A 25,244-nucleotide genomic window follows, 5' to 3' on the forward strand; every position below is an offset into this window, starting at 1 on the left:
AAAATAAGGAGCATAGGTACTATATTCTTTAACTTTTGAATAAAATATATCTCCATTCTGCACTTAATTCAGAAATAAATATAACCGCGTCGTGTTAATGACCTAAATACTACCCTCATAGTCATTAAAGTAAACAAGTATAACCTGCATGTTCCGAGAAGAAGATATTTCAACGCACTTCTCATAATCGGGGGTGAAATTGCAATGGAAATATTTGATGAGCCTGATATTAAAGAGCACGGGGTTGTTATTAGATAACATAGTGATGTTATGTAAGTATTCAATAAAATGTAGAAATAAAATTTTATAATAAAGCATTTTTATGGTACAGTGTTTGAACAAGTTACAATTATTGCTAAAGAATTTTCAAACAAAAATTTAGCTATCCATAATCATTATCAATAAAGCGTCAATCTTAAGTTGAATTTTAACATTTTCTGGGCCAATTTATTGTTTTACATCAAAAAAATTAAGAAAACAATAAATCAGTAATTATAAGCCTATATATGCAAATGAAAAACAAAAATTCTGTTTAAGCAAAAATTTTAACTTCCCGAAGGGCAAGTTATAGTAATCGCAAAAAAATCGAAAATGAAAATTTGTATATATCTTTACTTAGAAAAAATGGATGTATGTGTGTGTGTGTGTGCGGATACAAATTTTCGTCAACGATTTCGGGAACACGGATCAACCGATTTGAATAATTCAAAAAACATTTGATTCGTATTGATTCGTCGATTTTGACGAAGGCAGGTCTAGCCGTTCCAAAGATACGGGGCAAAAAGTGCCGAAAAGGTAACTCAGTTTTTAAGAGAACGGAGCGTCCGATTTTAATAATTCAAAAAACATTTTACTTGTATTGACAAGATGAAGAATTGATTAAATTTCATGAGGGCAGGTCTGGCGGTTTCGGAGATCTAACGAAAAAAGTAAAAAAAAAATGCCATTTGGCGGTCAAAAATGATCATTAGACATATGCACATCAAATTATCAGATATTTTATAGAGATTTTAACAATAAGTATAAATTTTGTTTGCATTCCTATGGGTTCCGTACCAATGTTTATCCGTTGCGCGCGTTATATTTTGTCTCTATGCAGTTAAAGCAGTACGATTGCTTTGAAAAAAAGTTCAGATCTTCCAAAATATGTCAAAATAAAGAAAACCTTTTTTTCTAATTTTTTTTTTCATATTTTTTTCAAAAAGAAGCAATTTTTTGTCCAATTTATAGTTTCTCAAAAATCTAATTTTTTCGAAGTAATTTTTCTTCAAAAATATTATTCGTTTTTTAAAAAAATAATAATTTTTGATACGGGAAGTTCCAGCAATTTGCCTTAAGGCACGATGCCATGCGCCCCACTAGTTGATATTTATGAATTATGTGACTTTCAAGTCAAAGCAGCCTATAATGTTCGCACTTCAGTGTATGAAAATGTTATTTCAGGTTGAAAAGCAAGGATGGCATTAAAAATATTGATATTAGATGTCCTGACAATGTTATAGAATTAAGATTTATGAATTAACACACAAAAATATATAAAAAAATTGGAATGTGATCTGTAAGTTATGCGGGCCCATAAAGAGTTAATTTAGTATTTGGAAATATGGAAATTGATAAAATAAGAAAATATTAATTGATAAAAGATTAAAGAATGATAATAAAGAAAATTTATTTATTATTTATTTAAATTTGAAAAAAAAATTAGACATATTTTAGCAATCGTACTGCTTTAACTGCATAGAGACGAAATATCGAAGCACGTAAGAGACGCGTCGCCGTCTAACGGATAAACATTGGTACGGAACCCATAGGAATGTAAACAAAATTTATATTTATTGTTAAAATCTCTATAAAATAACTGATAATTTGATGTGCATATATGTCTAATGATCATTTTTGACCGCCAGATAGCATTTTAAACTTAAAAAACTGACTTACAGTTTCTGGCACTTTTTGCCCCATATCTTCGGAACTACTAGACCTGCCTTCGCCAAAAACTAATCAGCACGTCTCCTTATGAATACGAATCGAATGTTTTTTGAATTATTCAAAACGCTTCATCCGTGTTCCCGAAATCGGCGACGAAAATTTATATCCGTACACACATACACACACGCACACACATACATACACACACACATACATCCATTTTTTCTAAGGTATGCCAAAATATTCAGAAACCTTTGAAACGTAAAGATATATAAAAATTTTCATTTTCGATTTTTTTGCGATTACTATAACTTGCCCTACTGGAAGTTAATAATGATCTCAACAAGTAATGCATGTACTCGTATTTAGAAAATTATTAAGAATAAAAATGGAACTGTTCATATATAACCATTTAAGCAGTAGTGTTAAGCAACTGTACCAAAACTAATTTAGCAAGACACTAATCATTTCAAATGTCGATACAGTCAATTTTATTCATATATCGGGAAGTTAGATATAAGAGTTGTTAGATATAAATTTTGATTGACAGCATGTACTATTAAAATAACCACCCAATTTTAATTAGTTCAGGAATATTATTAGCATTTTGATAAAGTTGGCCGAATCATTTTCTTCGTTATTCTAGGAGATTATTGTTTAATTCATTGTATTTTTTAATTTTATTTGTTGCTGATTCATTTGGACAAAATATTGTTCAATTTGAAGATCCAAGAACTTATTATTTTTTGCTAAATTTACCAATCTTCAATATAAATGTGACTTGTAATAAAAATCATACTAATTAACTGGTTTTATTAATAGTTTTAATGTTGCATCTCGATCCAATTAAACTAATCAGCATTTTTGCTCACGCTCTATATTTTGAATTTGATTTTTCTTGAAATATTGTTATTACTAGATGATACTATTCATATGCTTGGTAAATTCTATATTGAAAATTTATTTTCATCCTATTGAGAGGTAGAGAGATGGATTTTTTTTTAAAGAAGTGCTGCTCAATACTTTCGTACGAAAATTTCTATTGAAAAAGCATTTTCTTTTTATTTTAATCTCCCTTAAAACTATCCTAAAAAGAAATTTTGTTACGCTTAGCAGAAAAAGTTTATTGACACCTTAAAAGTATTGTTTTATAGAAAAAATATAACTCTCATATATGTTATTTTAGAAGCAGCAACAAGTTAGGTGTAAGCTGCATTTTTGCCTTAAAGCAAGTAGTTAAACTTCCCGATATGTGTAAATAACTGACTTTATGAATAAAAATTAAAATTTGTCAATTTTTAAAATTGTGACAGTATAATTTTGAAATTTTAATGCAGGCAACCAATTCAAACTTTAAAATGTATAATTAAACTATTTTCTGTAAGTTTAAAATATTTTAGGGTGTTCGTTAAGACGATAAACACTATCATCAAAAAAGTTTTATCAAAATGATCAAATTGTTCATCGTCTCCAAATATTCACGAAGAAACGGTCTAGCCGATGTTTACCAAAAACTAATCAACACAATTCGCAATTGATTGGTATAGTTAACGCGCACAAAAAATTGCACTTACTTGCATATTGTGAAGAAACTGCTCGACTGATTGTCGCAAAAATACTAATAAATGCGAGATATACTCGAGTTTTATCGAATGGATTTTTGAATTATCAAAATCGTGCACCGTTTTTGAGAAAAGGTCGACGAAAGGTCAAATTATGGATCGTATACACACACTTACTTCTTCCAAATTTGATCTCATATTACGAGAAAACATAATATTAGCATATCGGAATTTCTGGCGAAAACATAAACTCCTTCTTCGGGATGGTAATAAGTAGAAAATCCAATATTAAAAGTATACATCCAATGAAATTTATCATTGTGACAGAAGGCGTAGCATTTCTTTCGTTTCTTCGCATGCTTAATATTCATAAAACATGTTATGTGATAATTACTAAATTGAAGCATCACAAAGAAGGGAGGTTCTTGATCAGATGGGCCGTGGAAATTCTTTTTGATTTACGATTCGTGTGTAGATAAAATAAAATTCAATCGCTGATGAATTATAAAAATCAGGTCAAGGATATTAATTAATAAACTAGATAATTGTATTGAATTTATAGACAATAATCTAATAGGTGCTGAAGATAAATGTTTTCAAATCCATCATAAGTTCATTGTATAATGCTGCATTATACTATATACGTTTTATAATTAACTTCCCGAAAGAGAAGTTTATGTTTTTATCAAAAAATCCGATTCGCTAATTTTATGTTTTCTCGACGTTTCAAGCCACTCTGAATCGAATGAGCCCAAATTTGGAAAAAGTATGTATGTGTGTGTGAGTGTGTATATGTATGTGAACAGATTTTTTGCCGTAAATCAACGTTTTCTCAAAAATGGCTGGACCGATTTCAAAAATGTAAAAGCCATTCGATGTATCTCGATGAAGGCTACCGTTTGTCAGTTTTGCGCTAGGATCAACCAAGCCGTTTCTTTGTAAATCGCAGAAAAGTGAAAAAATAAAGATAAATGAAATAAAGTGTTAAAAAAAATTTTCGACGATTTTTATGATTATTTTTTTGACGGTAGATACCATAGTCTTATAGATCATAGTAAAATATTACGGCCCTACGACAACTCGTTTAACTTCGTCAAAGTTTATAAATATATCGTTTGTCAGTTTTGTGCGACGATCTGCCGAGCCGTTTCTTTGTAATTTGAAAAAAAGTGTTAATGTTTTCGTTGACATTTAAGCTCCTACTACCGAATTGATTTAAAAAAATCAAAAATAGTTCGAAAACTCTTAGTTGAGAATGATTCTGATTAGTTTTAGGTAAAAATCTACCGAGCCGTTTTCTTGTAATTAACTGTTGAAAAAAAATTATGCCGATTTTTATGAAACTTTTTTTGGCGATATATATCATGGTCTTATAGAACTTACTGAAATATTACGGCCTTACGACAAGTTGTTTAATTTTAAAAATTCATCACAGTTTGAGAAAATGAGTAGTTTTTTTGACGTTTGTTAAAATTAAAATTAGACGATTTACTTGGTATAATGAACATACTAAACTATCGAAGTTCTACGGAAACTGGTTCAATTATAAAAATTATTGATTTTTGAAAATTTGCTTTTAGAAAATACTCCGATTTGACGTGTTTTTTCGTTTTCAACTATGCGTAATAAATCCACTCGGAATACTTATAATCACTCATAAATTAATTTCTTCTTTATTGATTAAGTCGATAATTTACCCATATCAGGAAGTTCATGTAACTTGCCTCAAGGCAAAATACCAATACCAACTAGTTTATATTTTATTTTAAGATAATCTCGTTGTGTTCTGATATTTACACCAGAGAGGAATTGAAGATATAAGTACCAGAGTTTTCAAGCATGATTAGCAAAATCGACGGCAGCGAAGGTAAGTAATAGCTAATAAGGCTAGAGATTTAGCTGCATCATTTATTTTTGACATTAGAATTCGTTTCTGTTCGGAATCTTCGGCATACGAATAGTTAGAAGAAGTGCTTAAAAATTGTGCAAAATATTCTTTCAGAACATTTATTCATATAAAATTTATTTACCTGAAAAAATTGTACTATCAATTGAACTAGATAGTCTAAATCGATATCAAGTTCATTCTGTTTCTCTGAATGTTTAAACCCATTAGTAGTTTCATTTTTTTACAGTTGCATCTTCAAATAACTTTTTCTTTATATCAGTTGATTGTGACTAAATATTGACTGATATGAAGATATTTTTGTCAAATTTTTACGATGATGCATAAAAATCATAAACGACGAGAAAAAGTTATATAAATTTAAAAACTTACAAATACTCAAAAACAGGGATAAGCATTTCCTTTACCGAGAATGAGGTCTTCAGCTACACTTTTGAACTAATTCTGAAATAACATAAGTACCACCTTGTAATTATAATTGATTATCCACAGATACCACAGCTAGGCAATAAAAATCTGTCATATATCTATCAAATAGTAAAAAAATGACTATCCAATTTCTTCCCAAGATGCGTTGGTGGCACCGCCACCTTTTGAAGAAGAATCTTCCGCACGATGCTATTCGGAAGAAGAAGATTATTCGGCCAGTGTCACAGCTATTTTGGAAAGACGAGTAAGTTCCAGGTCAAAGGGCAAGAGGAGGAAGTCTTTTAAAAGTAGCATGGCCAGCAGTCCGGCCAGTGGAGTGAAAAATGGTGGCAGGAGAGAAAGTTCAATAAGTGCGGCAAGTTCAGCAGAGTAAGTCGTATCCAATATTATTTAATATTTAATAGAAATAGTGAAAAAAATTGGTTAAACTTTACAATTATTAAAAGGAAAGTTAGGATTCTTAAAAATATTATAATCAAAATTAGCAATCAAGGCTCGTTTGACTATGCAATAGAATAAGTACAGTAAAATAATCTCTGATTCGAAAACCAATTTACAGCCAAAGTAAATGACAAATATATATAAATTACAGCCAAGTTGATGATAATAGCTCTTGAAATTAGTGTGTCAAATATTTCATCTAAGTGAGTGATATTTAAAACATATCTGAAAATAGAGAGGTTACATAAACTTCAATTTACAAAATGAAGTATTTAATGCAAATTAAATATAAACCGATTTCCAAAGCTAAATGAAAGAAAAACAACTCATTTTATAGTATCAACCGATGCAAAATAAAAAAATTATATTCTGCTTTGTAATAGGTACACATTGCATTTGACATAATATATTTTTAGAGAAAATCATAGGTAAATATAAAATATGAAAAAGCAGCATACTTCTGCAATACAATTTTATTTTTCACAATAAAATAAACTGATAATGATTTCATTTATATCTATCAGAACCGTAGTGTCCATGGAAGAGGAAGTCCCCCAACAAGTAACAGAAGAACAAATTTTCGAAAATATTCGATTACACAAAGAAGTCTTAAGTTCTGTTAAAATGCAACCATGGCCAATGAGAAGAAAACGAAGACTAGCACATCAAGTACGTACTAAAATTATTTTATCATTATAAACTTTTCCAAATTTAGCACAATATAAATTTGCTTTTATATCAGGCAAAAAGTTATGTCGCCCGGCATGAAGATGTTTTGCAGGAAAGATTGGCTTTATCAAGAAGTACCAGGGATATGATGGCTAGAATTAACATTTTTCTAGCGGCGGTAAGTAACAGTTTTCAAATAATAATATCTAATCTAATAAATAATTACAACTAAGCTTGCTAAAACTAAAATTCAACATTTTTTGTACCACCTTTTACGTCCTGTAAATTCATTAACTGACAAAATTCAAGAAAAATGATAATCTTAATTTAAACGTCTATCAAAAACAAAAGAATCTATAACACTTAATTGGTGCTTAATATGTTTAACGTTTAACAAAATACTTAAAAAGTTTAACGTCTATCAAAAACAATTTAATCCACATTAATCCACTATTGGTGCTTAACAAGTCTAAATCTGAAGAGAATAAATAAATTCCGCGATCATGCAAATGTTTGAAATTGAATCAAGGAAGAATAACAATACATTTCACCGACAAATCTCCTTATATCTGAAGTAATATACACCAAGTGTTAATTAAATAATTTAAAGTCAAGTTAGACGATAAAACATGTACCAAGTTTTAATAAATAAATCGAATATTCATACTGGTTCATACTCGCAATTAAAAAAATAATATTACCATATTGCACATTTGGTTCCTCAGACATTTAATTCTTTGCATAACTTTTTTCAGAAATGGAGTCATTGGAAGCGTGAAGCAGCTAATCTAGGAAACTGGCTTGTGCCATGGGAAAGAAGGATCAAAGAAATCGAATCCCATTTTGGATCAGTAGTCGCATCATATTTTACATTCCTGCGTTGGTTGTTTTGGGTCAATATAGTTATAGCAACGGTTTTAACCGTTTTTGTCGTTGTACCTGAGGTACGGCAGGCCACTAAACCTATTAGATATAAATATAATTAACTACATTATTTATTCACTAGATATTAACCGCCGATCCTCAAACATCTGGCGAACGTAAAACAATGATTCCTGAGGAAGAAGCTTCTTCAGGAGATCTCGTTACTCTTTGGGATTTCGAAGGTCCTCTCAAATATTCACCGTTATTTTATGGCTACTACACAAATCGAGAACCTGGTACAGCTCATGGATATCGACTACCTCTGGCTTATTTAGCTACTGGACTTGCTGTCTATATTTATAGCTTTGTTGCAACATTAAGAAAGTAAGTAGAAAATCTTCTTTATTGAATAATCTGAAAAAAATGTGATGCTATGAGTTTGGGTTGCGTAACATATGATCTATCCAATAAAAATTTCTTCCCTTTTTAGAATGGCCGAAAACTCTAGGATGTCAAAGTTATCCAGTAAAGATGATGAATGCATTTTCTCTTGGAAATTGTTTACCGGATGGGATTATATGATAGGGAATGCGGAAACTGCACACAATCGAGTTGCCTCTATAGTACTTGGTTTTAAAGAAGCCTTATTGGAAGAAGCAGAAAGAAATCGAGAACCAAGAAAGTAAGAAGGAAATTCTCAACTTTCAAAATTCTATATTCATTTAATAATATCCAAATATTAGACGATAATTCTTTCTGATCACGCATACATTTGAAAGGAAAAGTCTTTGTAATTAATATTGACTTCTTGAAATTTAATAGTCTTATCGATGAATGTCGTCATTAGCTCATTATGAGTTCAAAGTCAGCATAATTTTAATGTAGTTTATAGAGAGTTTGATAAAATTGTCAATTTGTCACTTTAGTTAATTGATAATGTACTAGTACATACTAGTATAATGTACAAAATTTCTAGCATCGAAATCAGAACTAGTTGGTATTGGTATTTTGCCTTGAGGCAAGTTAAGTGAACTTCCCGCAATGTGCAAATAATCGACTTAATCAATAAAAAATAAATTAATTTATGAGTGATTAAAAGTATTCCGTGAATTTATTATACATAATTGAAAACGAACGAACACGTTAACTCGGAGTATTTTCTGAAAGCAAATTTTCAAGAATCAACCATTTTTATAATTATACCAGTATCCGTAGGACTTTAATAGTTCAGTATGTTTAATAAGACCAGGTACTCTATCATCATACCAAGTAAATCGTCTAATTTTAATTTTGTCAAACGTCAAAAAAACTTCCCTTTTTCTCAAACTTTGATGTATTTTTAAAATTAAATTACTTGTCGTAAGGCCGTAATAATTTAGTAAGTTCTATAAGACCATAGAATATATCGCCAATCAAGTTCCATAAAAATCGGCTTAATTTTTTTTAACAGTTAATTACAAGAAAACAGCTCGGTAGATTTTCATTCAAAACTAATCTGTGTCATTCCCAACTAATGTCGTTCGAACAGTTTTTGATTGACACTTTTTTCCAAATTACAAAGAAACGGCTTGGCAGAGCGCCGCACAAAACTGACAAACGACAGTCCTCATCGAGATACATCATATGGCTTTTAATTTTCTGAAATCGGTTCAGGCATTTTTGAGAGAACTTCGATGAAAGGTCTAATTTTAACAAATGCCAAAAAAATGATACCAATTTTTGCAAACTTTGACAAATTTTTAAAGTTAAACCAATTGTCGTAGGGCCGTAATGTTTTAGTGTGATCTAGAAGACTAGGGTATCTACCGTCAAAAAAAAAAATAAAAATCGTCGAAAAAACATTTTTTAACACTTTATTACAAGAAAACGGCCCGGCCGATCTTTACCAAAAACTAATCAGCGCGATTCCCAACCAATATCTTTCAAACGGTTTTTGAATTTTCATAATCGATTCAGAATTGCGGGCTAAAACGTGGACAAAATTTTTTTCACTTTTCTGCTATTTATAAAGAAACGTCTCGGCCGATCGTCACACAAAACTGACAAACGATAGTTCTTTTAAATTTTTGAAACCGATCCAGCCGTTTTTGAGAAAACGGCGATCTACGGCAAAAAATCTGTTGGTGCACACGCACACACACACATACTTTTTCCAAATCTGGTCTCATTCGATTCAGAATGGCTTGAAATGTCGAGAAAACATAAAATTAGCGAATCGGATATTTTGATGAAAACATAAACTTCTCCTTCGGTAAGTTAATAAAATATCTTTTTACGATTTTCTCGAGATTTCTCTCTATAATAGAAAATAATGTAAAAAAACTATTTATGTACAAAAGGTGATTTGTAATGTACTGTGTCCAACAAGCAGGTGGAAATAGATAGATATCAAAAAAAAAACTGTGCTCCTCCACGTCCAATTTAACGATATATAAATTGCTAGGTGTCTGTATATAATTTCCCTGTGAATTTTCCAATCAAGACACAAGAAAAAGTTAAAACAACACCAGCACGATTTCATTTGATCTATTTTAACTCTAAAACTGTACATACTTTACAATTAATAAATACAAAATACTGCAATTTTTTTCGTAGAATTTTAAATAGTCGTATAGTTCGTATTCCCTTTTCAAACTGTTGATAATGTTCTGATCATATATCAGAAACAAAACGTCTGATGAGATCATATTTATAAGCTTATAGCATGACTAGATAATTTAAGATGACTCATAAGAGCATCTTAGCAGAAAAAGCCTTCTGCCTTTGAATATAATTTACCACAAAACTAGAAAAATATTACTATCCCTCAGCTGGCGAGTACTGCTGGTGAGAGTAGCGGTGAACTTGATGGTAGTAGTCCTACTTGGTGCCTCTGCATATGCTGTCGTCGTGGTAGTCGAACGATCATCAACTGTTAAACCAAACGCTAGTTGGTGGAGAAGAAACGAAATCACTGTCGTTATGTCTTTGATCTCGATCATATTTCCTGTCCTTTTTGAACTTCTGGGATTCTTGGAACGGTTTCATCCTCGGCAGCAACTGAGGCTGCAATTGGCAAGGTAAAGTATTTATTCATAAATTCAATATTTCTAATATAATTGTACAACTGCATCTGGCGTATAAATTAACGCGCATGAGCAAAAATCAATTAAAGCATCCCAAATATCCCATAGACACATAAGCTTCAAGCTAAAGCCATCATTAGCTATAAATAAGATGGCCAAAAAAACTGCAAGGAGGATGTAAATTTTGATTCTAATCTTATATTTATTTTTAATTAATAAAAAATCTTTACCCATCCTATAAAGTTTTATATGGGGCTAAGACACGTTGCGAAAGAAAAAGTAATATGTATCTAATTTCTTTTAATTGAAAAATGTCCTATTGATTTTCGCTATGAAACGTTCGTATTATCAAAAAATATTTAAATATCACGATCTATATTAATTAGGTCATTAAAATGTAATAAAGTATTAGTCTATTTTTATAAATAAATATCCTTTGATTGATTTTTTTTTGTTTTGGTAATGCAAATAAAGTTTTTGATCATCAAATATCTTTAAATGTTAAGAACAATCAAATTTAAAATATATTTAAGAAAATACTATGTACTTATAATAATCATCCTGTGAATTCTATGAAATCATATAATCTTGATTGTTAATATGTACGATCAATAACAGTAGCTAATATATTAATTTCATTAATTTTGTTATAGTTTCCGCGTTATTTTTTGTAATAATAAGATATAAAATGTTTAAAACTTTTAAATGTCATTATAATAATTTAACATATGAAATCTTAAAAAGATTATTTTAGTTTATAAAACAGCTGATAAGCATCTCTGTCTTCTATTTTCTTATATACATACTCAATTATTTACCCGAAAGATTATTATTTAGATATATTTTCATTAATTATAGATATTCTAATATTTTCTTGAATTCGATCACTATTGCATCTTAACAAATCTTTTTTGTCTAACGAAGACAATTTAATAATTTTTATACGAATGTTTATTTTCACATTGATTTCAATTTAGTCTATGTACAAATGTATAGTTAGTAAATATAGTGTTCAAATTCTTTTAGTAATATTATTCATAAATACACTTTGCTTTGAAATGGATCTATTTAATACAAATATATATTTCAAAACTAATATTAAATTTGGTAAAATAAATAATCTGGACAATTCCAATAGCATATTTTCATTCCAAGTTCATCATATTTTGAAGAGGTTTAATATTTGGTTCCAATAAGCATATCTATAAACATTCCACAATGCAATTAAAATAGAGATAATCTGTAAAGTTTTTTCATCCCTGCGACCAATGCAGGTAAAAAAACAGAATAAAAAATATTCTCCTGATATGATTTTATCAGACTAGAGAAAGTGCCACTTTTTTTTCTCTTCAATTTACTTAAATTCAAGTCGAAGCATAAATATATAAAAATCTAGTTTTAAGCTTTAAAAGGCGTCGAGCAAACGTCGAACCAGTTACTTTTGTGTTGCTTGATAATAGTTGATTGTTGTCTTGATTTGGTATTATGTTTAGTTAATTTCATTTTTATCCAGGAATTTAATAAAAAATTAGTTATTCTATTTAAAATATTTTGATCATTTTCACAGGATCATGGTGCTCAATCTTCTTAATTTGTATTCGCTGATCTTTGCGCAGTTCGACAAAATCGAAAACATGACAATTTCTTTAGAACAACTGAGACCTAACATGCCATGGAATCAAGTAACAGAAACAAGTGCGATTTCAACAATTATATTCGCTACAGAAATGACTTACATAAGCACAAACGAAGACAAAAAATTTATGACAACCACCGAAACTACGACTGAAAATCATCATTCTGCTCTTCCAGAAAACATAAATAACACAAATTGTTATGAAGTGCCAGTAGTCTGCAATACATCTCATCATCATGTGGCTCAATTGAAAATGCCATATGATTACGATGATGCAGTATCATCTTCAGAAGAAAACTCTACAACTAATTTGCAAAATTTAACAAATAGTAAACCTAAGTCTAATTTATCCCTCTGGTATAATTTTTATAATGAAAATGTTGATTCATTCAATTACACCTTTGATTATGAAGATTATGAGGTTACTGATCACAACAACACTAACACAGATTTTGATGGTTATAATATTAGCACATTGCTACCATCTTTATATCATGATTACATATCAAAATTTACCAAGTCTCTCGGAGAAACTACCACCGAATTTGATAATACTGCTAACAATGATACAGACCAATTAAAAACATGTTTTATTTTGGTTTGCAACAACATAACATCAGGATTAAATCTTGATTTATCTCGAGCCTCTTTTTTAAGATCAGATGATTTACAATTAGATATAACAACTCCTGAAACTGTTGCGCAAACAAATTCTAAAATAGTTAATAGGAGACCGGAATTAAATATGGAAACGAGAAGAAAACTTCGAAAATTGTGCTGGGAAACTAATTTTGGACAAGAACTGGTTAAACTTACAGTCATGGATTTGGTAATACTTCGTTTTATACATGAAGCATCTAATTCTATTAATATATTTCTAGCCCATAATGAACACTAATTTCATTTAAAATTCTCGGAAACTTTTTAAATTTAAAAGTAGCTCTAGTTCCATCTCATATAGTAAATCATTAAATTTATGGCAGGTGCTGACAACATTCACTACATTGATGGTTGATTTTTTGCGAGCTTTGGCTGTTCGATATATGAATAACTTTTGGTGTTGGGATTTAGAAAAACAATTTCCCCAGGTAAAAAAATGTTTTTATTTTGAAAATTCATAGTGATGTATGAATTTTAATTATTATTTCAGTATGGCGATTTTAAAATAGCAGAAAATATTTTGCATCTAGTAAATAACCAAGGTATGGTGTGGATGGGAATGTTTTTTTCTCCGGGGCTGGCTATATTGAATCTGGTCAAATTAATTTTATTGATGTATCTTCGCTCATGGACCGTCATGACTTGCAATGTGCCTCATGAAGTAGTTTTTAGGTATTTTTGCATATTAAAATTGATTGATAGCAAAAACTATTAACTTAATTTTTAATCTTTTTAAGAGCTTCTCGATCAAACAACTTTTATCTGATGCTCTTGTTGACCATGCTATTCCTGTGCGTTTTACCAGTGGGATACGCAATTGTATGGGTGGAACCATCCTGGCATTGTGGACCATTCTCCAATTATAAAAGGATATACCATCTGTTTACCGAAACACTTCATAATGCACTTCCAAAGTATATCAATATAAAAATCTTAAAATTTGCTGTTCATATAATTTTATTTACACATATTTGTATTTTCAGGTCCTTACATCGATCTTTGGACTACATAGCATCACCAGGGACCATAATACCACTGCTGGTACTTTTAGTATTGATAATTTATTACTTAATATCATTGACGGCTTCATTGAGAGAAGCCAATCAAGATCTGAAGGTATAACTTTTTTAAGCTCTAATACATTTTTATAGTTAATTTTCATTTCACATTATATACATTCCACTTCTCCTTACCTATTACATATTTACGATTAATATTACATATTTTATTTTCCTTGATGGATACTTCTTCCGAAGGCAGGTCCGTGTATTGTGTTAAACTGCAATTCAATCATCAATGGACAAAGTTATAGTACTTTTTTCTGCACACAGTACCGGAAGAAAATTCGAATGCGTTTTACTAGTAAGATGCATATTGCCAATGTAGCTATGCCCGCCGCATTTACATAATGTTGCAGCAATGCCTATTTGAGATCTCAAGTAAAAATTTTATATCTGTATTTATGTTACGTAGTTATATAATTTATTAAAACTCTCCTTCGATAACTCAGGTTGTTGGGTTATAATTTCACCCTTGTAGCTGTGGACTGTATTAAACTCTAATTTGTTTGTATATTATGTATTTGTTGCAGTTCTCATTACAATCACTGATTTGTCACTAAGTTATAATGAAAGAAGATATATTTATGTATTATTTATTATACATGTTGTTTCGCGGACTTTACTTTTAGAAGTGAACAATTAGTCCTATCAAATTATCCGCTACCCCCTCTGCCGGGCAACCAACCCGTGTAAAACTCAATGCCATGAAGATTGTCACTTTCATGGCCAATATAATAAGACGAAAATATGTCCCAACAATATCATACTTCTTGATACGAGCTGATCGAGGTTGCGTTTTTATACTCAATAACTAAATAAATTATAATATGATTCAATAAATTTATAGGGCAAAATACATTATAAATTACCGAATAATACATTATTTAACGCAATAGAAAATAAATTTGTTGCTATTATTTTCTATAAATAATATATACTCATATGTGTGTGTGAGTACAAATGCTCGCATATATGTAGATCTTTAGATCTCTAGAGATCATTACAAATAGTTCGATTTTCTATGCTTTCGCTTTAGTTATGAAAAAGTATATGGTGGTAAAAATGAAAGCGTCATCACCACATTATCTATACAAGACACTATTTGAGGATTTCATTGACATATTTAACTAAAATATTTTATTAAAATTTATAGAGATAAATCATATTCTCAAAACATTTGCAATATTAAATTATTTAATTTAATAGTTTATATAAAACGTTGTATTCAGATTTGCTAAAGTTGCTAGTATGAACACTACGCAGGGATATAATTTACAGCTAAAATTTTACTCAAAACTCATTGTTGATATTTTTTGGTTAAGCACATATTTTAACCAGTTGTAATATTGGTTTTGCAAGATTGAAACATGCTATTTCTACATTTTACGTCTTTGTTAATATAAGTATATATTACATACGAAATAAAGTAGAACAAATTAAATTAAATTAAATATAAAAATTTAATTGTATGAAAATCAGAAAAGTTTTTGTTAAAAAAGAAAAATCATTTTCAAAATAATTAGTAGAAAATGCTACTTAAATAGCTAAATCTTAATTTTTATTTATTAAATTTTAAATATTATTTCCACATTTCGAAAAGTTCATGCAACTGCCAACTACTTAATTTACTCAGTCACAGCCTCAAACAATTCGACATTTCAGAATATATTTTGTTTCTTAAAAATATTGTACGAATTACGATTATACTGCGATCTAACTGGTTATTGGAATGATTTTTGCAATGTTTCTCCTTCATTTTAATCTAGACTCAGAATCTAACTAAAAGGATAAATGTTGATACAAAACGAAGAATTATTACTTTGCATATACCATTTTTATGAACTTGTTAAAATAATTCATGGTTTTTATATGATGATTAGCTCCAATTACGTCGAGAAAGAACTGAAGAACGAAGGAAGATGTTCCGTTTGACTCGATCAGAAGATTCCTTTGATGATGGTAAAGAAAATAACGGTGGTGCTGGAGGTGGTGGCACACAGGCGGACCAATGGCGGAAAGCACTAGCCTTACGGTCACAAATGGCAGGTTCAGGAGTTGGTGGTTTGCAGAAGACTGAGGATGAGCGAAGTGGTATGTACTACTACCATGAAAATAAAATGATTTATTAAGCAACTAGTGGTGTATGGCATCGTGCCTTAAGGCAAATTGCTAATACTTCCCGTACCAGAATTAAATATTCGAGGGAAAAAATTAGTAATCAATAAATATTGATCAACGATTAATAAAAATTGTTTTAAACGTTTTTAAATAGATAATTATAATCACTATATATTTTAACGTTCATAAAATATACAGTGACGATCTTATCGCTCAAAACACTTGAGAAAGTTTACATTAGCAAGATATGCCAAATGAATCCATCTGAGGATATATTTCATACGATTAGAATAACGCATTTAAAATATATACATTTTCAAACTGAAATGTGAATTTAAAATTCATATTTGAAGTCGGTTGATTCGTGCGCCCGAAATCGTGGACGAAAAATTGTATCCAAACATACATACACACACACATACACACATACATCCATTTTTTATAAAGTTTGCCAAAATGTTCAGAAACCTTCAAAACGTGAAGATATGCAAAAATGTTCATTTTCCATTTTTTTGTGATTACTATAACTAACCCTACGGGAAGTTAAAAATGTTATATTTTATAGCATAGCATTTGTTGTCAATATCCACCGAAAATTTTATGTCATCATGAATGAATATGATTTTTTAGAGAACAAATATAATCTACATGAACAGATCAAAAATGTTAAATATGTAACTTACATTTAACTAATATATAACTAAAATTCGCAGTAACGACTTTTTCTTTGGAAACGCAGAAGTTACCGTTCTAAACAACGCGAATTTTGATGCTATATATCATATATAATATTATAGTACATCGCTACAAGACTTTATTCATACATTTCAAAATCAAAATTAACTGGCAAAAATTATGACTTTATTTTTGAGTATAGATCACAAAAGTAAGTAATAAAAATATGAAAACACAATCTGAGATAAATATAATCCTATTTAGAAAAGCAATTCATTGATACAAATATTTTATAAAATATTAATCCTACATAATATCTATAATAATTTTTCTAGAGTATATAGAACAGAAATATATAATTAAATTCATAATAAATATTTATAAAATTCGAAAGATATTTGGATAAAATAGTTGGCTAATGCAAATGTGTACAAAATAGTGGAATAAACAAAATATTATGAATGATTGGAATATTACTATGAGTAATATGCGTAATTCTAATGCAGATTAAACGCGATGCAAAATAATTGTACGAATGAACGTATAATAATTCATCGTAATTCTTAAATCAGTTAAACTATAAATGTGTAGTAAGATATTTGTGATAAATTAATTATCTATATCAATTTAGGTTTGATAAAATAAGTCCTAGGTGCTTTTGCATAAATTAGTTGAATTAAATTAAACATAATTAAATTTGCAATAGTAGCTTGCATATATATTTTTTTGAATTTCTATTATTATGTGAGTGAGTTAACTTGTATTATCAAATTTTATTTACAACATATTTAATTGCAAGTAATAAGTTAACTTTAGTAAAAAAAACAATTTGATATATTTTAACAGATTGATAAAATTTGATAAAAAATCTACTATATTTTATAAAGTCATACTTAATTAAAAGGGGTTATCATAATTGTCGTTTTATAGAATTTTTGGCAAGAATAATGAAGCAAGCTTTTCAAAAAAGTTTCGGCAGTTCCGAAGAAGCTAGTTCTCCACATTATAGAAAAAAATTTGATGCAGTGCAGTTGCAGAAATCGCAAGAAAGTCCAAACAAAAATGGATCTGCCGATAAAGGTAAAATAAAAGACCGAACAATTTTATTCTAAATCTAATTTTAATAAGTCTCTAATTATATAATTGTTATATTTAAATTATCAATATTAAAATAGTGTTTAGAATACGTAAAGTTATTTTCATTATTACAAAATTACATTAAATTATTTATATGAAATTTAAGTAACATCTTTTTTTATTTGCAAAGTTTTATTGTCAATCAAAATAATATACATTTTTTAAGACAATATGCTATTGGTGTTGATGCATTTAAAAGATTATCTCCTATGAGATATCTCTCTTTCATTTATTTTTTGACATTTTATTTAAGATCGTATGGCCATTTTTTTCTGCTTGAGAATTTGAATAAATGAACCAACAATAAATGGATTTTAGGATAAATATCATTCTCGTACGAAAATAAGTAAACTCATATAATTTTTGAATTGATATTTTATATTTAAATTATCAATGTTAAAATAGTGTTTATAATTCGTTAAGTTATTTTCATCAATTCAAAATTGCATTAAACTATTTATATAAAATTTAAATAACATCTGCTTGAGAATTTACACGAATAAACCAACAATAAATAGATTTCAGTACAAATAACATTCTCAAAAAAATTAATCATTATCCTCAGTTATAATATTTCAAGAAAATGCAATACACTTTGCAAAAACATTAACTATAAAACCTCAACGAAATTCCAATAAAATCAGGTGCTTCCAGACAATGCTCTTATTCGATTTGTGCCTTACTTACACGTGCAATTTCTAAATAGTTAATCTAAAATATCTCAATACTACTACTACATTTGTCAATGAAATAGGGATTTAGACAAGAATCAATAAGAGACAGTTTCAATAATAACAATATTTAGCCTCGAATATCCAAAATAATTGTATCTAGTGGCGTCGGAACCGTGTGGGCTGGGTGGTCTTGAAGATGAAAAACTAACCCACTGGCTGCCTACCAAAAAAAAAAATAGGCCACCCATCAAAAATTTGCTTCCGACGCCACTGATTGTATCAGTTTCCCATATAAGTTTTATTCTAATTTGTTAAAATATCAAAAATTAAATTTAAAGAAGGCTAAAGAAATAATCAGCAAATTATCAGTTCAGTACATTGAAATGGAAATCGTATATCGCATGTAGTGTAAAACAAACTTCATACGGTAATGCTAAAATAAACCAAGCTTGAACTTACAACTTCATTGAATTTTTAAAATGCTTTTATGATTATATTGATTATAATTTTTATTATTCTGTCATTTCAGATAATGATTCAAAAGCTAAAAAAGTTCCAGCGCTTAAAAAGTTTATTATGAGAATTCCAATTCACAAAGCTTTAAGAATGAGTCGGACTTCAACCGAAATTGCGGATGCTGAAAATGAAAAATACACCAAAATTGACGAATCTTTGGATGAAATCATAATTAATGAAGACAAAAGCCAAGAAGAGCACGAAAAAGAGAAGCAATTTTCATTTGATAGCTATCCTATTATTACAATCAGCAAGTCAGATAATGAAAAAGACACTGCTGACAAGGACGAAAAACAAGAACAAATTGAGAAATCCATGAAAATTATTGACGAGTACGTAACTTAATTTCATATTATATTTGATTATACACTTAAGATATATATATATATATATATATATATATATATATTTGTCTCCGAAATAATATGGCACATGCATATTTTATCTATGAAGATAAATTCTAGCCAAAGGCGTTTTCGTGATTGTTATGCTATTAAGCTCGTATGGATAATTAATTTAACACATTACAAAATATCAGTATAAAAATATAAACCATTTTCAGTATATTAAAATACTGTAATTATTTTACTATTTCTCACGGCACGTTCGTACAGATCTGACAAAAATAATTATAGGGACCGTGCACGAATGAATATTCGCATGGGAAACGATCGCCCCGGCCTCAGTTTGACAAAATATCAACTTTTTATTCATATATCACAAGTTTTTATGCAGGATTTGCATTAACAGTTTCTGTTCATTCTATTTCGATCAAATGCACGATATTTGAGGAGTTGGTAACCATAGTAATAGAGGATATCGTGTGTTTTTCTTTTTTACTAAATAATGTTGCCGAACTGGAATAAAATAATATTTATATCTATCGTTAAATGACTGCAAAAAATCTGCTACTCTTATCAACTCCTCATTTATGTAGCTTTTGCAATTGCTGGTTATTGAAGTCATTGAGAGCAAGGTGAAGTTTATTTTTCTAACATTTGATTAATTATGATGGGTCCACAAAATCCCTTTATAATTTCTTCCACAATTTAGGTAATTCTGAAAATGGAATCTTCGTCATAAACTGATTAAAATAGAATTTTTGTTATGGTTGCCAACTGATGGTTTTACACTCGGTTAATTTTTGGAAAGAGTAACAAATTGTTCAGTTTCCAAGAAATTTAAAAATTTCTCAAATTTTTCAAAATCCTTCAAATATCTAAAAAAATTTAGTTATTCAATTTTTTATCTGAAATATTGAATATCGGTATTATTAAAATGTTCGAAAATGAACAAAGTTATTTAACATTTAAAGAATTTCATTTCTTTGTAAAATTATATATGTATATTTATAAATAAAGTAAAATAAATAGTCCAGTAAATATATAGTCCAGTCATTTGGGGCAAAAAAAAGGCTGTTGCCTGTACAGTACTCCGAGAATTCTAAATATTGGTAATCTTATAGATTTCGAGGTGCTCTTTACGAACTTCAACTTTGCTACCTCAAATTTTTACGGCAAGTCGCCGCCAATTTTCGGCATCATAAAACAGTTTTTAATTAACTTTCCGTAGGGCAAGTTATAGTAATCTCAAAAAAATCGAAAATGGAAATTTTTATATATCTTTACGTTTCAAAACCTTTTGAACATTTTGGCATACCTTAGAAAAAATGGATGTATGTGTGTGTGTATGTGTGCGTGTGTGTATGTGTGTGCGGATACAAATTTTTGTCGAAAGTTCCAGCAATTTGCCTTAAGACTGGATGCCATGCGCCCCACTAGTTTAATATTTCCTTTCCGGCTAATAAAAGAAGCTATGTACGAATTAAACTAGATAAAATTTCCTACAATTCATTTGAAAACTGATTTTTTGTAAAAACTACTAAATGACTGGACTAATGAGCTATTGTGATTTCAGAAGTTTTCGGTTCAAGATGATCTCAACTTATACAAAGCACAAATCATCTTATATATCTTGAAACCTTAGCTTATCCACATCTCTCATCTGATTAAAATAGTTTTCAAATTAGCCCTAAATTAACTCGTACATAACAAACGCCTTTAAATACCATTGGTATTTGCAGATCCGTAGAATTATTAAAATCTTTAAACAATTCGGAAGAAAACATACTAGACCCAACAAATTCCAGTGACGGAAAATCATTGATGGCACCTGCAGAAAAATCATCGGTGAGATTAGGCCGAAAATTACTAAAAGAATGTAGAAGATGGCAAAAACAAACCAGTGCAGATCAACCAGAAGAGGTCGTTGAGAAATATACGAAGAAATGTGAAGATTCTGAAACTATTGCACCTAATCCTAATGAAAATGAAAGTAAATGCTCAACGGAATCTACTGAAGGTTATCAAGATTCATCATTCGAATAATATCTAATATCGAAGTAAATAATAAGGTTTGCATTAGTAGTATTGTCAACTTATTATGAATAATCCATGAATGTCTATTTGAATGTCTGTAGAGTTGTTTCAATATCAGTTAAAATCGAGATCAATTCAAAATAGAAGGTATTATATTCTTTTTTTTATGTAAATTTCAAATTTATATTCATCACTAATTTTATTAATTAGACATTTATACTTGTTTGTATATGATTAGACTATTAATAAGCGAATTGCTTACAGACACAACTCTATCAGCTCTTGTAACTTTATAAGAATCACTCTATAATCTGCAGAAACGAACTTTCTTGCAATGTTGATATATTTCTATTTAGTACTATCAATTTAATATAAGAACTATAATTTCTATAGTACATGGCTATTGTATAAATATGTAAATAGAACGGAATCATCACTGTTGATTCACAAAGCTCAAAAAAATCACGGAGAAAAAACTTGAGCATACTTTCTACTTTAATGTTAATTCATAATCAACTCCTTGTTATTTCATAGAAAAATCTATATATATATATATATATATATATATATATATATATATACGGTTATGATGAATAACGAAAGCTTCATAGGTATTGTAATTAGAAATATTAATTGTTGGTTGTTTATAAAACATACAATTTTCATTGGTATTATATGGGGGCGTCCAATAATCATGTGAGGTTTTTAGGGAGAGGGGGATTGACAAAAAATCACGAAATATCACGTGGGGGAGGGAGGGGAATGGTAAGATATCACGTGTATTTATTTTTTGACTGAATTAAAGAAAAACCAAACATTTTCAGAAAAAATAAAAAAAATACAATTGTTTCTCGTAACTAAAAATACACGTAACGTTCAGTGGGGGAGGGGGGTTGATTTTAAAGATCACCAAGGGGGAGGGAGGTCCAAAAATCCTTAAAAAATCGATCACGTGATTAATGGACACCCCCTTAACTGTTCACATGGTAGCAGAAAATACGTTATTAGTATCCACGAGTATACTCGTCACGAAATTCTGCCAATTCTCTATGACGAGTATATTCGTCAATCACAATTAACTGGTTAAATAGTAATAAACGCACATATTGTAATCGTAGATTAGCCTTAATAAACAATTATGTAATTTGGCAATATTCGAAGAAAAATGCTCACGATGATATTATGATAATATAAAATTAAATCCGATATAAATAAAATATTTGTGGAAATGAAATATAATATAACCAAATTTTAGGTAAGATAATTAGATTATAATAAAAAATGGAAATAAAATGTTACTATATGGCTTTCTCAATGTTAAATAATTACAGCATTTTCTTTATAGTTTTTTAACTTCCCGTAAGGTAAGTCATTGTAATCGTCCAAAAATCGAAATTGAAAATTTTTACATTTCTTCACGTTTTGAAAGTTTCTGAACATTTTGGCATACTTCAGAAAAAATGATGTATGATGTATGATGTATGTGTGTGTGTGTTTTGTATGTCCGCATTTTTTCGTCCACGTTTTTGGGCGCACGGATCAACCGATTTGAATGATTCAAAAAACATTCGATTCCTATTGATAGGATATGTGTTGATTAGTTTTTGGCAACGGCAGGTTCAACCGTTACAGCGATACAGAGCAAAGAGTGCAGAAAATAGAAATCGAGATTTTGAGAGAACGGAGCATCCGATTTGAATGATCTAAAAAATATTCGTAATGATGGGGAGAAGTGGTGATTAGTTTTTGGCAAAGGCAGGTCCAGCCGTTTCGAAGATACGGAGCAAAATGTACAAAAAATGGCATTTTTTGAGAGAACTAAGCATCTGATTTGAATGATTCAAAAAACTTTTTGCTGGTGTTGGCGAAACAATTGCTTTTGAATTTTTTTTTTTAATTTTTTTTTTATATATCGAAACTAATTCAGATTTTAATTTTAATTCTTGCTAAAATTCTAGAGCTCACTTATATACTTCAAACAAATAATTTTAACTTTGCAATTCAGTTTATATAATTCTTATAAATATTAGACAATGTTACAGTATTTATTTATAACAATCTATTTGAAAACATTTAATATTCCTCGATCATTACGGTACGGTACGGAAAGTTCCAGCAATTTGCCTTAAGGCACGATGCCATGCACCACTAGTACATTTGATGTTGTTGAACTTGAGGGTTCTATGAGCTGATGGTTTGATGATATTACTTAACTGACTATGTCACTTTTTATAGGTAGCATACCAAACATTTGTCCCTTCTCTACGTAATTTCTAAAGTGATGATATTTTATTGATGCAGCAATGCCGGATGAGAGCAATTTTCACTTGAAAACTTATTGCTATCTAAATTTCCAAGTGGAAACCGATGTCACAACTGCATCTGCTGTTACATCAGGTAGCTCCAAGTGGTATCGGACCTCTGATTCAAATCCCATTGCTCTTAATAAAATTGATTTTATTAAAAAAAACTTCGCACAACTTTCAATTAAATGTACATTTAAAAAGATATTTTCACTAGCTATTAGTTGAATCATAACTAATTTATGAAAAATAACTAGGGCATATCCGGGCCCCATTACGAAACAGACCGCACATGGATTCCGATTTTCGTACTTTGAACTTAATTTCTTCGAAGTGATGTGACTGATTCACTCTTAGTAGGTACATTACTCTGCAGAAAAATGTTGATGATGTGAAAGTTACCTTGAATTCAAAACGTACGGTAAATAATGGGACTCTTTAGCAGTAGAATATCATAAACGTAAACAAACAAATTACTATTATTATTCTATTATGCTTATAATAACGTGTAATTTAGTTTACCTATATTTCAAAGTAATGTGGAAGATCAGCGGACGGCATTTGTAAGTGCATTGTGTTGTATATACTTTAATCTTTTTCAGGATTAAAGAATACGGTTTGTTTAGTTCACTTGTTTACAGAAAGAAACGGCTTGGCCGATCTTCGCGCCCAACTGATGACAAGTTTCAACTAATGGATTTCATTTATTTTAAATCGGTGTAGCCATTTTTGAGTACGTCAACAAAATTCAAATTTTAGATTACATACATATGCACACACAAATTAATTTTTTTAATTTTGTTTCAGGCGATTCACAATGACTTAAAACGTCGAGAAAGCAAAAAATTATCACATCGTATTCTTTGAGACTTGTATAAGCTTTATAAACTATCATTGATACAAAGTAACTGATTTTAATTATAATCCATAAAAATTTGTAAATATACATGAAGGAAATTTAGCATTAACGTGATACTTGACTTGTAATTGATCGCTCTCAATAACTCGAGATAAATAAACAAAATTCCATATTAACTGTTAACACAGCATTCCACTGAACATCCGATCGAATATTTGCACAAGATTATAAATACATATACTTAAATTTAAATTAACAAAAAAAAACTAATAAATTTTTCTCCCGTTGAATATGTTTTTTTTTTCATAAATGAATTATAAAAATAATATTGAGATACTAGACTAAATGTGTATATAATATGA

The 25,244-nt window shown here is 29.4% G+C and overlaps 2 protein-coding genes across 3 annotated transcripts in view; one reads left to right on the forward strand and one right to left on the reverse strand.

The window, feature by feature from the left end:
- Positions 1-5,320: 5,320 nt before the first annotated feature.
- LOC113385706 (transmembrane channel-like protein 3) lies at positions 5,321-21,729 on the forward strand. The gene is made up of 17 exons (XM_026623544.1): positions 5,321-5,358; positions 5,967-6,195; positions 6,792-6,936; positions 7,010-7,114; positions 7,692-7,880; positions 7,943-8,184; positions 8,291-8,482; positions 10,611-10,859; positions 12,433-13,330; positions 13,485-13,589; positions 13,652-13,833; positions 13,899-14,075; positions 14,145-14,277; positions 16,103-16,313; positions 17,946-18,095; positions 19,356-19,674; positions 21,426-21,729. Exons 1-17 carry the CDS (start codon positions 5,331-5,333, stop codon positions 21,727-21,729), a joined length of 3,858 nt encoding a protein of 1,285 aa, XP_026479329.1. The 5' UTR covers positions 5,321-5,330.
- The window catches only part of LOC113384545 (uncharacterized protein DDB_G0284459-like), a 76,725-nt gene continuing 62,211 nt past the window's right edge, over positions 10,731-25,244 (reverse strand). For both annotated transcript variants that reach the window (XM_026622280.1, XM_026622279.1), the window contains exon 15: positions 10,731-10,845. The gene's annotated coding sequence lies outside the window, so the exon portion shown is untranslated. The remainder of the gene's footprint in view (positions 10,846-25,244) is intronic.

The sequence above is a fragment of the Ctenocephalides felis genome, unplaced genomic scaffold, assembly GCF_003426905.1.
Source record: "Ctenocephalides felis isolate EL2017-DRISC unplaced genomic scaffold, ASM342690v1 CF-g0.4_SCAFFOLD_03571, whole genome shotgun sequence".
NCBI classification, from domain to species: Eukaryota; Metazoa; Arthropoda; class Insecta; order Siphonaptera; family Pulicidae; genus Ctenocephalides; species Ctenocephalides felis.

Excerpts from the sequence above, each read along its gene's own strand:
- LOC113385706 (XM_026623544.1), top strand. The coding sequence starts at position 5,331 with ATGATTAGCAAAATCGACGGCAGCGAAG. Across the intron at positions 13,834-13,898 it reads CCTCATGAAGTAGTTTTTAG|AGCTTCTCGATCAAACAACT; the intron begins GTATTTTTGCAT and ends AATCTTTTTAAG. Across the intron at positions 14,278-16,102 it reads AAGCCAATCAAGATCTGAAG|CTCCAATTACGTCGAGAAAG; the intron begins GTATAACTTTTT and ends TATGATGATTAG.